This window comes from Mastacembelus armatus, chromosome 22, assembly GCF_900324485.2.
Source record: "Mastacembelus armatus chromosome 22, fMasArm1.2, whole genome shotgun sequence".
NCBI lineage: Eukaryota > Metazoa > Chordata > Actinopteri > Synbranchiformes > Mastacembelidae > Mastacembelus > Mastacembelus armatus.
This window is the reverse complement of record NC_046654.1, coordinates 1918893-1932905: the sequence shown is the minus strand read 5'-3', so window position 1 is coordinate 1932905 and position 14013 is coordinate 1918893. Positions and strand designations below refer to the sequence as shown.

Below are 14013 nucleotides of genomic sequence, written 5' to 3'. Positions count from 1 at the left end.
TGGAACCTCCAGTATATCTCCCAGGTTGGTTTCACTCCACCCCTAGACCCATAGGTGAGCTATGTAAATCGGGTCAGAGCCACAGTCCTGAGTTGGTTTCACTTCACACCTGGTCTGAATGGGCTCATTAGGTGAACAACGGAGTGAGCTCAGGTGAGGGTCGTTAGGCTCTAATGGTGGACTCATGTGACTCCCTTTCACCAACTGTCTGCAGAGAGTGTCCCCTCTGGGAAACATTTGATTTGTTCCTTATTTGCCTGTGAACAGATGAAAGAGCCGCCTGGTAGATTGAAGACAGGTTATGTCTGAGCCCTCCACCCCTGTTGAGGGAGGGTTTTTCCACTTGGACAGACAGCTGCCCTGACCCTTCCCTCAAACCACCTATCTTCTGTCCAAATGAGTGTCCTGTTTACTTTAAATGGAGGTGCACAGCTGACTGTGGTCCTGAGGAGCTGATCTGAGACCAGATCCCACCACTCTACAGGTAAGTGAAATGTTTTTTCACTTTCCTTTTCTCAGCTGCTGTAAAATTTCACTCAGTTGCAGCTGGAAGATGAAACGAATCATAGAGAGGAGCTCAGTGCATGATGGGAAGTCCTCAGGCAGTCTAGGCCTATAGCAGCATAACTAAGAGATGGTTCAGGGTCTGACCCAGCCCTAAGTATAAGCTTTGTCAAAGAGTAAAGTTTTAAGTATCAATATATTGTTTTGCTGATTTTATCGGCCGATATGAGCCTGTCGCTGATATATGGGTATCAGCGAATATGCCGCCGATATTATTTTTTTTAAAATGCGTTTCTGTTTATATGTTCTGTTTATGCAGACTGTATTCTATATGCAGTACCAGTCAAAAGTTTGGACGCACAAATTGAAATGCCATTACCTGTTACCAAGTGTATCCAAACTTTTGACTGGTATTGTACCAGAATATACACATAAATAATATCAGCTGATATATTGATATTGGATTTTTTTTTTTTTTTTTTTTTTTAACTTCATAATATCGATCTGGCTCTAGTTTTGAGTCTAACCCTAAAAGTACAGAGCAGGGGTCTCCAACTCCAGTCCTCAAGGGCCACTGTCCTGCCTGTTTTCCAACTGTCCCTGCCCACTGCTGATTAACAGGTGGAGGAAAGTGTCAGGTGTGATGTGTGACAAAAGAGTGTCAGCAAGAATGAAAGGAAAGGTGGACAAGACAGTGGTGAGACCAGCAATGTTGTCTGGTTTAAAGACAGTGGCCCTGAGACAAAGACAGGAGGCAGAGCTGGAGGTAGCAGAGCTGAAGATGTTGAGGTTCTCTCTGGGAGTGACGAGGATGGATAGGATCAGGAATGAGGACATCAGAGGGACAGCTCATGGTAGATGGTTTGGAGAAGAAGCCAGATTGAGTTGGTTTGGACATGTTCAGAGGAGGGACAGTGACTACATTGGTAAAAGGATGCTGAGGTTAGAGCTGCCAGGAAGGAGGCCTAGAGGAAGACCAAAGAGGAGGTTCTTGGATGCAGTGAAGGAGGACATGAGGATAGTTGGTGTGGGTGAGGAGGATACAGAGGATAGGGTTAAATGGAGGCAGATGATTGGCTGTGGTGACCCCTGAAGGGAGCAAGAAGAAGGTGTGTCCAGTTGCCTCAGGTGTCCATTTCCAGCTGTGATGGTGGTTGCAGGTTGAGATCTGACCTGCTGAGTGGTGGTAATTCAGGTTCTAAGATCCGTCTCTGATTGTTCATTTATTATTAGTATTCCTCTTTACTTTGAGCACCAATTACAAATGTCCACTTATCTCCGTTGCATTAGGGTGAAACTGCCACTTCCTGGACAACTGCATGACCAGATCCCACCACTCTACAGGTAAATGAAATGTTTTTTCACTTTCCTGTTCTCAGCTGCTGTAAAATTTCACTCAGTTGCAGCTGGAAGATGAATCGAATCATAGAGAGGAGCTCAGTGCATGATGGGAAGTCCTCAGGCAGTCTAGGCCTATAGCAGCATAACTAAGCCCTAACTATAAGCTTTGTCAAAAAGTAAAGTTTTAAGTCTAACCTTAAAAGTATAGAGCAGGGGTCTCCAGTCCTCAAGGCCACTGTCCTGCTTGTTTTCCAACTGTCAATTCAGTTCAATTTTATTTGTGTAGCATCAAATCACAACACAAATCATCTCAAGGCACTTTACAAAAAAAAACAAAAAAACCTTGACTCACCTGCCCACCTGGATCAGGTGTGTCCAGCCAATCAGAAGCTGCAAAGGCAGGACAGTGGCCTTAGACTTAAAACTTTCCTTTCTGACAAAGCTTATATGTCTCCCATTTTACTTTTGGAGACGAGGTTTTACCTTCTGGTTTTATTTTTTTATAAAGCAGGAAAGTTTCATATTTTCTTGAAATTTGACAGACGACCAACTTCCATTTTTCAGCGACTAATAAGTTCAGCTCTGAAACGATCTCTTAGCATTTGAACGTGGACCCGAGTAAATAACAGTAAACAATAATAGTTTCAATCTGCAGTTTGAAGAAGTTCCAGAAAAACAGACAGAGACTTAAGTCTTCGAGTTTTTATTCCTCTTTAAGACAAAGACAAAATAAAGTTTGCATAACAGTAGTACAGCAGCGGCCGAGGGTACAAAAATGCTTTTTGTAATTTTTCAGTGTAAAAATAACTCTACTCATACCTCACACCTGTGCCGTCCTCTCGTAGTGCAAATGCTTCAAATAAAAGTTAGGCACATGAAGGATACGATACGATCGCAGTTCAGTTACACGCTTTTATTTCAGCCGTGTGATTCTCAGTTCATAATGTGGAGCGACCACGGCCCGAAAAGCTTCGGCTTGTAGACTGAAGACGTGATGAGGTTTAGCAGAGAAAAAGTGAAAGACGAGACTTTAGAGTCTGACGTTCCAGCTTTTTGGACAAGTGCAACTGACTCATGGCCGAGTTCAATACTACTCAAAAACAAATGACATTAGAAGCTTATGGTCCCAAGCAACAATCACAACTTGTCCATGGTTGGTGCTTTTGCTTGTAAATATCTGGAGCAAGCTTTTCAGTGGCAACTTGACATCTTTCTACTCTGAGGAAGAAAAAATAAAAACTAGCTCAAAAGTAAAATATTTCCCAGTTTTACATATGTTACAAATAAAAAATAAATATCAGCTCTGTTTTTAATCTAGGCATTTTATCATTTGTTGAGAAAAATAAAAGGTACAAAGAGCGACTCATTCTTTCCTAACACACTGTCTTAGTTCCAGAGTTTCTCCGCCATCAGGAGGCCAGCACGCCTCGCCGAATGATCTCAGACCCGTAGCGGCGCCCGAGGGACGAGTCGCCCCTCAGCTGGTGGGAGTGGCATCGCTTCAAGCAGGGTTCCACCTCGCTGTCGCCCGATTTGGAGTCGGAGGCGAAGCTGTCGTTCTCCGTCCCCGTGCGGAGTCGTGTCCTGGGGTATGACGGCTCTGGCGTGTTGGTGAGCGGTCTGAGCAGAGGTTTTCGCTGCTCCGCCTCCTCCTGCTTTACAGCCGTCACCGTTGGAGGTTTCTCGCTCCTCTTCGGGATTCGGAACTTCCCCCATCCCTTAAGATGTCCACTCACAGGTCCGCTGGGCGTGTGGGAGCTGTTCGCCTGGGGTCTCCTCAGCCACATGCTGGCTTTGGAGGCGGTGGTGGCGTCTGACACCGCACTGGTTTTGTTAGTGTTGCTCGTCACATCCAGAGAGACGGAGCTGCTTTTGGTCATTCGCTTATCTAGGAAGTACTGCTCTGTGTCCGAGTTCCTGATGTCCACCAGCCTGATGGACACGGTCTTCTCCAGATGCTTTGACCCAAACTTGTTCTTCATCTGGCTGGAGAAGCTCTCAGCCACCTCGCTCCTCCTCTTCCTCCTCTTCTCCTCCTGCTGCTGCTGCTGCTCATTCTCTCGTTTCTGTCGGGTCAGAGCCTCCTGGTCGGGCTCCGGGGTCTCTCTCCTGGGGCCTTTCCTGCTCTCAGGTTTGTGCAGCTTGACGGTGGTCGTTTCCTGGACAACCTCTGGCTTTGGAAGCTTCTGAAGCTGAACCTCTGGACTGATCTGAGAGTTCTGGATGTTGGAAGCGCCCGCGGCCTCAGCCGGTGCAGGCTCTTTGATTCGAGAGCTTTTACTCTCCTTCTCCGCTGGTTTGCTCAGATTGTCCTTCTTGTGAATGTGCAGTGAGTCGGAAAGACCTTTCCTGTCACCGCTTTTCCTTTGGTCCTGCTTTAAAGACCCTCGTTTGGTTTTCACCTCAGTCCTCCAGGAGGAGTGAGACTGGGAGCCCTGAGAGGATAACCAGCCCGGAGCAAAGAGCTTCTCCATATCCTTGGTCGAAGGGCCACCTGTTTTAAACAAAAAAACATTATACAATCAAATTCATTTCAGGCTGGAATTAAAAAGTAAGTTTGTTGACTTGATGAATCCTGATGAATTTGTCCCTTTCCCTCCAAAGGTGATCTGTTTACGAGTGAAGAATTTCTCTAAAATGAGCTGGAGATCAGTGATTATCACTGTTTCCCAACATTGTATTTTTGAAAATATCACATTGAACATCAAGTATTCGCTCGTGGGAACAGATAAAGATTTTCAGACTATTTTTTAAGATTTGGAACATCAGAAATACTGAACTGTTGCTGACTCACCTGTGAGGAGCTCGTGGTCGAGCAGTCGGACCTGGTGCTGGAAGATCTGCTCCTGGACTCTCCACAGTGAGCGCTTCATCTTCTCCCTCCGGGTCACCATGTAGGTCAAGTTACGAACCTGAGGAGCAGAAAAAATGTCACATTAATGGACAGTGAAGTAAAACCAGACTAGAGTTTTCTCCCCTGCTCATTTTAGTTTTCACAGGATCTGTATTTTCATGGTTGCGTCTGTGTTTTCCAGCTGGGGAACGATGAGAGAAAGTGAGCGCTGCTTAAACAGCTGGAGCCGAGACAAACGACAGACGACAGCTGTTCAGAGAAATCTGGTCTGAGTCCCAGTTTCCTCGACCACTGGAGCTGCAGCCAATACCAGGTCCAGTTCCTACATTTTGCTGCTTTTCTGTGTCCTGAGTTGAAAGATCACCTGCAGGTTTTGGATTGAGTTCTGGCTAAAACCACTCAGCAGACAGACATAAAACTCTAGAGACTCTGAGCTAAGTAAGATAAAGATAAAGTGTACAAGCAGTTTGGTCTTTTATATTTCTAAATTCTTCTGTTTTCATTATTTGAAAATCTGACCAGCAAAATCCTTTTTTGCATATTGCTGATTTCTACGTGATTCCTGCTCTGAGGATCAATAAAATACACTGCACTCCTGCACTCAAAACATGGTTGTATTTATTTAACCTATGCCATTTGTCATTCCTTCCTCAGGCTGACCTGGTCCTGGCCTCCTCTGCGGTGCCCTGTGCTCCTGCGAGTGTTGAAGTGGAAACCTACCCTCTCCAGGTCCTGGCGCAGGTGTGTGAAGAGCTGCAGGCGTCGCAGCAGCACCTCCTGCTCGCGGCGGGCCAGGCTCTCCTCCTCGTCCTTCTTGGGCGTGAGGAGCGGCTGGTTGAAGTTGGCTTTGCGTTTTAGTTTCCAGTACTGGTAGATAAAGTCCACCATCTCTGGCGGCAGCTTCAGGTGACCGGCCACCTCCTCCACCTCCAGAAACTGGTAGAACTCCTCCTCCATCTCCTGCAGCTTCAGCTTGCGAAGGTTGACTCTCTTCTCCTGCTGGCGGCTGCTGAGGCTCTCCAGCTCGCTAGACGCTCTGTCAACGAACGGAGGAGCCACACAGGAAGACAAAGAGGAGGACGCAGCATACTCCTCCTGTCTCACCCTGCCTCTCCTCCTGCCCTTCCTGTCTGTGACTCCTTCCTTCTCCTCCTCCTCCTCCTCGCCTCCAGAGTCTCGGTCCCTGCACTCGGCGCCCGTGAGCCCGGAGTGTTTGGGGCAGTAGGACTTGAACTTGACCTCATCGTCCTCGGTGAGGATGGTGTTCATTTCAAGGCTGGCGGTGAGGCCGCAGGTCACGTGGAAGGCAGTCCGGCAGTTTTTCGCTGAGCACTAGAACAGCAAACACATCACGTGACTTTAAAACGCAGCATCATTAACGAGTCTCTGTCTCTTTAAACATTAACAAGATTTAAACTAATTTAATCTTGTCTGATCTGAGTCATGAAGTGTTTCTGCAGGTTTAGTTAAATATAAAGAGTGCAGTTTAACACTCACCTCCATCCTGAGACACACATTTGAAAGACATAATGAAAAATCTTTCTAAGAATCACCTGCAGGTTGGAGGTTGTTTAGTTTGGCTCTGTAGCTTTTTTACACTGTGATTGACACATGATGCTGATGGAACCAGTAAAAACACAACATGGTAGAAGTACCTCAATTTAAAACAAATGCTGATCACTACATTTCAAAGGACCTGCAGGAACCCTGTCATTTGTACAAAAGAACATAGAGGTCTGTCGTCAACATCTTATTGTCAAATATGTAATAAAAAAATAAAACCAACTAATTTTTGTGTGATGACATTTAAATAGATCCTTAATTTTACATTAAGAAACGAACTGGACTCGAATTTCACATGAACTCAAAGGTGAGTGTGGCATTGAAGTGAGACGTGAGCGGTGACTCTACCTGTATACACGCCCCGGTCTTCTCCTTGCACAGGCAGCAGAGCAGGGCCCATCTGTTGCTGGGAATGTGGGACACGTTGGTGATCGGCTCCATCTTCTCTGGATTCCCAATGCTCACCTGCAGAAAACAATCAACACACATGGTCAGACCAGTGCAGGTGGTGTCGACTCATTGGGGCAGTAATGGATAGAGAGTCGGACCTGTAACCCGAAAGTTGCGGGTTCGAGTCTCAGGAAAGCCAGGAATTGTCGGTGGGGCGGAGTGAACAGCCAGCACGCTCTCCACCTTCAATACCACAACTGAGGTGAGACCCTTGAGCAAGGCACCAAACCCCGCCAAACGCTCCCCAGCAGCAATGGCTGCCCACTGCTCCGGGTGTGTGTTCACTGCTGCGTGTGCACTGGGTGATTCTGGGTGATGTAATTTTCCCCATTGTGGGACTAATAAGGGTGAATAACTTAAACACATGCAGAGAGGTGGCTGTTTGCACAAAGTCTTACATCAAAGATAAACATGTTCAACAATTGGCGCTAAATAAATAAATAAAACCTCCAACCTTCTGTGCCGACTTGTTTTAGCTTCACAACACAAACAGCTGTCAGTGATTTCTCCAATAAACTGTTAAAACACAGGTCTGAACTTCTCCAAGCTGCCACATGTTTCAGGTCCAATCACTAATCCACTAACATCCCTGTTAAATATCCTTCTAAATTATTTCCATGTGTAAATTTTTTGGCTTGTTTTTTTTTTTTTCCAAGAAAAAGAAAAAGATACTTGAACCAAAAACAGTCACAGGTTCAACAGCTGCTCACCTCTGGAATCCACAAGGCACAGCTGACGTGGACCCACTTGGTTCCACTTCGGGTCGGCTTCATGGCTCCACCCTTCTTGGGACACAGCTGGCACTTTGGCAGGATGCCGAGCGCACAGATCCGGCACAACCAGCTGCCCTTTGGGACTTTCTGGATGCCATAACACGCCTGGTGGGAAACGCAAACAAACGGAGGCTCAGCAAACAGAAATGGAGACACAAAGAGGAGGGCATGTGTGTGTGTGTGTGTGTGTGTGTGTGTCCAGTGTAACCACAGAAAGAGCCCATCTGAAACATGAGTCATCTTCATTTGGATTTTCCACAAGTAAAAACAGAGTGTAGGGATTTATTATCTGACCTGATGGACACAGATGTTGCACTTGTCGCAGAACACCATCTCGTTATTGTCCTCTCCGTCAGGTGACTGACACACGTCACACACCACGTCCTCGTCGTACTCGATGCCCAAACCCTCCTCGGTTTCCATGGCGTGCGTCATGTTTTCGTGGCAGCGCCGCTCGAACTCCTCCATCACACGCTCCATGGTGATCTCGTCCAGCAGCGGCATGGCTGGAAGAGCAGGGAGTAAAAGGTTTCCTGATCAGTTTGTCACAAAACAGCTTTTACCTCTTCTGTTGGCATTATAGCTGCTATGGGGTCATTCAACAACCCTTAGGGAGTTCAAGAAAACCTCCAAGCCCCTCCAGTAAAATCCAGCTTTCAGAGTTTTTATGTCTGACGTTTAAAAATCAACTAAAAAACATGGTGGAGAAGCTCGAAACACTAATTTCTGCTGTTTGGAGATAATGTCTTCTACCCAGCACTCAAAAATACCTAATTATAGGGTTAAGGAGGCAGCTGTACTGCATCACCTCCTCTCTGACTCACCCATCTCTGCAAACTCCTTGTTGATGATCTGCAGCCAGGCCACGTCTTCCTCGTTCAGGTCGTAGCGACACATCCCCTCTGCCAGCGTCCGGATGTCCACGTAGCCCAGAGCCTCCGTGCCCGAAGTCCGGATCAACTTCTTTGGCCTGACAAACATGACCTCCTTCCCTTTGTCTGCCAAGACCCTGCACAACACAGCCGGGACACAGAGACAATTACGTTTGCTGTAATGATGTGATTACCGTGTTTAATTTCTTATTTCAAACGTCTCCTGTGAGCAGGTGTGGAAGATCTCAAGTCTAGTTAACATATGTGTGTAATTAACCAAAGCCCAGTGTAACAGAAAAGAAACAAAGGGAAGGATATTTGCTCACAGCAGTTGGTCTACAACACTTTGTATTTTGCCTTCTTACACCACGAAATCAAATGTTAACCAGATTGTCCCAATTATGACCCAACTAATACTGGATTACAGTAAATTTACTGCCTGTTATTCCGCCTTACATAGAGCAGTGGCATTAAACCAGTCTCTCTGTTGTCCTACCTGGTGACAGGCTGTGGGATGGACTGGGGGCTGACAGGGACTTGGACACCTTTCTCCCACTCTTGCCTCCACGGGTCAGCGAGGACATAGTAGTCCTCAGGGTTCAACTGGTACGAGTCGTGCACCTTCATGGCGGTGATCAGGTCCGTCCTGAAAACCTGAAGTCGGCACAAGAGTCAACACATTTTCCTGTTTATAACTGGAATGAACAGCAGGTGGCTGATTATCACAGTGACTGTAGGGAGGAATACTTGTGTTTGCTGTTAGATATTTTATAGGTGTTGGAGAAGGGAGCTGATGTTTTTAACACAACATGGATGCATTAACACCTCTATGTCTTCACAAATCACATGCCCATTTTGGCTTCTGCAACACTGGTACATCAGAAAGTGGAATAAATTTGAAAACAACTCCCAAGTTGCAAAAAGTGCAAAGTGTTTTACAGCTTTACAATCTAATTAAAATAATTATTTAGTCATGGTGGATTTGCTGTTTCACCTTCTTTCCTGTCTTACATTTCAATTAGAGTAAATTGTTTGCAGTGTGGAGTCACTGCTGGTTCTAGAAAAATCATGTTCATTTTCACTGTCCTCTGATGTTTCATAGACCAAACGGTGAATTGATTAACTAATGAAACCAATAACAATAACTGCTACAGCCCTGCTAAATTACTTATACAATTCTGACAGTTTCTTTTTACACTGATCATCAGTGTTTACACACTATATCTAGTCAAACAGCAGACGAGCCAATCAGGATCCTGCTTAGGCCAGACTCATTGTTTTGCTTCAATTTGATTGGCCCTTGGGCAAAGGGAGGGTACAGTGGCCTGCAAGGCCCAAATTCAGTGTACAGTGTGCAAAGCAGATAACAGGAAGGTTTCTGTATCAAAGACTCCCTGTCTAGTCTGGTAAAACACACAAATAAGTGCATCAAATAAAGAAAGACTTATTTTACAGGTGTTATGTTAAATTTAGAGCTCTAAATGTACACCAGAATACAAAGGAGAACACAAGATTCTTCAAATCTTATAAATTATACACATGAACATTTAATTCCCATCACCCTTCAACATTAGGGTTTTTTGTTTGCACAGGTCACAGGCGTACCTCAGACGGTTTCTGGCCAGTCCCCCTCCTGGGCTGTGATGAATGCTGGGACCAGCAGGTAGAATTACCTGAAGAAGACAGACCACAGTGTTAAAGCTCTCAGCATTTTTTGTCTCTTTCTGCTGTTGTTTCTGTTTCACATCCTCAAACATCATCTGGATTTCCCCCTGCAGGGGAAACTCATACACGTGGGGCTCATTTGGATAGTCAAAATGAAGCAACTGAATTTTTCTGTTTTCATATTCATTTGACTTTAGGATTATTACTAAATTACTGATGGTACGCAGCACCAGTGAGTAGCCATTAATCATTTGTTTGAGATATGAAACTAACTAAACCTTTCAGATCTTTATATGTTTTACATATTGTACAATGAATTTGTGCAAATGCCTGTGCACGGCTGTTTTTTATAGGCAGCAGTTTTCCCTAAGCTATCTTGGCATAAAACCCAACATTCATCTTACCAAACCCTGCATGAGAAATGCAATTTCCAGTAAGAGTGTAGGATTTGTTTTCAGCACATCAGACAGACTTGATGATGCAAAAAGTCACAATCATAGAGAGGCATCTACAGATTTATCTAGCTTTTAACAACTTACCCCAGCATTTCGTATAATGTGGTAAAACCCCACCCGTCTGAGAATGGAGGTTGGAGGAGGATGAAACAAACACCACACAATATTTCTGAAACTCTTCACTGAGCTCAGCCTGTCTGACCTGCCAGGATGTCTTTAAAGGTCCAAATGTGCCTCCTGTTCCTACTCTGTCTCCTGTTTCTCAATCCGTAGACCTTTCTTTTCTTTTCTTTAATCTTTATCCATCTGCTGCCCTTCTTTCTTTTTCTCTCCCTTTGTTTCCTTCCTGAACATCAAGTATAGTTCATGACACTGACAGTAACAGCACAGAAGACACATCTCCAGGAGAAAACTACACTGACGAACATACTGTGAATCCTACCCCCCGGCACTTTGCTTACATAAAACCAGTCAATCAATCAAAACAACACAAAATTAAAGATATTAAAGCCTTTAAGTAATTATGTACTTTAAGCCAAAACTTGATTTTGTTGTATTCAAGGGTGAAAGTATTTCTTCTGGTCTGCTGGTCTTAAATTACTGCTTCAAACTGTCACTTATGAACCTGAGGAAACTGAGGAAGAAGGCTTGTTCAGAGCTATATACAGGCCTGGAATGAATGAGTCAGCAGAGACAATATTTTGCTTACTTCCATTGTCAGAGTCATCACTGCTGCTGGGGTGCCTGCTTCTCTTCATCGTTGTCTGTTTCCAAAGCTCCAGCGTAGTGACACTTCACAAAACAAGGCGTGAGGTTAGGTTACACACGGAAGTAACGAGAAGCTACAAGACATTCAAGAGAGAGTAAGATCAGAAGACTAAGCCTCAAAATCTAACAAAGCTGTTTGCAATAAACAATTACTCATCAACTATTTTAATCATTCATTTTTCCAACCTAAAGTTTGATAGTTCTGGGTCAGCGAATGTAACAATTTGCGGCTTTTTCCTGCCTTACATTAAAGCAATCAAATATTTTTGGCGACTGAACAGCTGCTCAGAAAAAGCACAGTATCTGAAGTCACAAGTGCGATGAAATAAAATGAAAGTGTTGGTTACAGCCTATTTTAGAAATGGAAGATGAATTAACCCTGACATTCTTGATAAGTGATAAACACCAAACACTACCAACTTTAAAAGACATTCAGAGGGTGCTTAAGATAAGATGACCTTTATTCATATTATTTTAAGCACTCTGAATGACATTCAATCACAAAGTTGGTTTCCATCATAAATAAAAGAGAAAGAACAATTAATACAGTGATTTAAAATGACATACGTGCATCAGGAATAATGTTCCCCCCAAATTATCACACTGAATAATCACATAAGCTAAAATCAGTTTACTCCTTTCTGACCAAACAACCAGGACAATGTGCTGGATAACCAGATTAACTATAAATATATCAAACTAAACTATGAGTTCTTAAAAACACAACAGCACAACACTGAAAACATTAGTTTAAGACTTGACTCTTGCATCTTGTTGGTCTGACCACACACCAACCCTGCATAGATGTGTACAGACCACAAACACAGTCCCAGCGATGACAACAACAACAACAAGTTAACACATGCAGCACAGATATAGGCAACAATGCCTTACACAGCTATGGGCTCAGCCTGCAGCGTTCAGGAACATCAGCAAGGACTCAACTCTCGACGGGTGTGAAAATATCACTAGGTCTGCTGTTGCCAGCGTGCACCAGGCTACTAACCCTGTCTTAGCTACACCAACAACAGGCCAGCTCCGGTTGGACTGCCGCCCCTTCTTCCAGCCAGCTAATTGCTAACTGACTAGCGGCTAACTTTGGCTAACGGCTGACTGAAAGCTGCACCCCAGTTCGTGTAAAAGCACAAAAACACACGCAGCAAGATTGTGTTTTTCTACGCAAAGAGCTTTATCCGTTTCAAACAAACCACACGACGTCGTGTTTTACTCAAACTGCAGATCCCACCTCGTTAACTTTAGCCAGATTGCTAATCTCCACTAGCGTTATGCAACATGCGGCCCACCCCAACCAGGAGCCCGTGGAAATGTTGTTTACGAAAAAGGAATGATTATTTTCAAAATCAGAACACGTCAGCCACAAGGCAGATCACATGAGAAGGCTGTACGTCAGGTATATGTTTCCTAAACGCACAAAAACAAACCTACACTTCACATTTAGCTCACCCTGCTGATTAGCAACATGGCTAGCCTGTTAGCTGGAAGCTAAGCTAAGACACATATGCTACTATGGCTGGTATTTAGCTTTAGCCACCGCTGCTAACATCGTGTCGCTTTCTGTGTCTCCCTCATAAAAAACATCCCAGTCACAGCCACATATCTGTCAAAGGTGAGGGGTCAGTTAGTGATTCAAACCAACTACCTGCAATCAAGGTGAGCGCACAGGTGAGAAGGGTTAGAAATCGTTTGCTATCGCTTCTGTTAGCCAGCGGGGCTAATGTGGCACACTGGCTCAGGTGAATCTTTGGCGCCATTTTAAATGACGATGTCGCGTTTTCCTAGCGGACCGCCGGGGCGAACAAACCCGCAAACTCACTCAAATATCCCGCAAAGAACATTCTGGAATTCGTGCACATGGACTAAACCCGTGTAGAGTTGAAAATGAGCTGGACGGTACATACAGAGCACGTCAGACCGATGCAAGCCGGTGTTTTGAGTTTGATGTGAAGCGCAGTTTTTGCCGTGAGTTCCGCTTGACCCGCATCCCACAAACACGGAGCGGCGGCGGCGGCGGCGGCGGCCGGGAGGAGGGTGCCCAGCCCGGGCTGCAGTCCGCTTCAGCGCCGCTGGAGGGCAGCAAGAACCTCTGGGCCCAACAGAACCCAGGACCGGTGGAAAGAAATGTTCTTGTTTATGTTTGAAGTGTCTGAGTATAAACCTCATAACGACATAACATAACGACAGAGTCTTTGTTTGGCAAATACACAGTTTTATCTGTTAAAGGCACAAACCACCAAAAACATGAATAACAAATGCATTTAGTTAGAAAATGATCTATAAGACACTTTAATTACCTTAAGAGCTGCTAACTCCATTTAGTTGTTTTTTACTTATTTAATCTTTATTTAACCAGGTAAGAAGCTCATTGAGATTAAAAATCTCTTGATCTGGCCTAGACAGCTGCAAAATGGTTGTATAACATAAACAGTAATGTCAGAAAACAAACAAAACATTAGGCTTCAAACAAATAAACACAATTTAAACAATAAAATAAAAGATGAATCTATACGGATTTAAAACAATCAGATTACCCTAGAAAGCTTTTTAAATAGACTTAAATTCCCCCAGTGTAACCAACTCTGAGGGCTTCAGATCTTTCTGAATATCATTCCAGGACAAAGGTGCTGCATATCTAAAAGCTCTTTTGCCCAGTTCAGTTCTAACATACAGCCATGTAGATTAGACTAGATTAGATTAGATCAATTTTATTGATCCGCAAGGAAAATTCCTTGGTCACAGTAGCTCAGTTT

The 14013-nt window shown here is 44.5% G+C and overlaps 1 protein-coding gene across 4 annotated transcripts; it reads right to left on the bottom strand.

The window, feature by feature from the left end:
* Positions 1-2532: 2532 nt before the first annotated feature.
* On the bottom strand, positions 2533-13302 carry jade1 (jade family PHD finger 1). Of its 4 annotated transcripts, none has more exons than XM_026303905.1 (11): positions 13165-13302; positions 11187-11269; positions 9963-10030; positions 8854-9011; positions 8310-8494; positions 7780-7991; positions 7423-7590; positions 6611-6727; positions 5420-6031; positions 4640-4757; positions 2533-4339 (listed from the first exon to the last, which is right to left on the bottom strand). In XM_026303905.1, exons 2-11 carry the CDS (start codon positions 11233-11235, stop codon positions 3255-3257), a joined length of 2772 nt encoding a protein of 923 aa, XP_026159690.1. In that variant the 5' UTR covers positions 11236-11269; positions 13165-13302; the 3' UTR covers positions 2533-3254. The 4 variants fall into 4 exon arrangements, with proteins under 4 accessions (XP_026159690.1, XP_026159707.1, XP_026159718.1 ...); XM_026303922.1 differs by having other exon boundaries at positions 11187-11319; positions 13165-13293; XM_026303933.1 differs by lacking the exon at positions 13165-13302 and adding an exon at positions 12906-13136 and having other exon boundaries at positions 11187-11319.
* Positions 13303-14013: the final 711 nt, after the last annotated feature.

Coding starts and splice junctions, on each gene's coding strand:
- jade1 (XM_026303905.1), bottom strand. CDS start 11,235: ATGAAGAGAAGCAGGCACCCCAGCAGCAGTGATGACTCTGACAATGGA. Junction 8,495..8,853: donor ATCCCACAGCCTGTCACCAG/GTAGGACAACAG, acceptor TGTGTTGTGCAG/GGTCTTGGCAGACAAAGGGA. Junction 7,992..8,309: donor CAAGGAGTTTGCAGAGATGG/GTGAGTCAGAGA, acceptor CTGCTCTTCCAG/CCATGCCGCTGCTGGACGAG.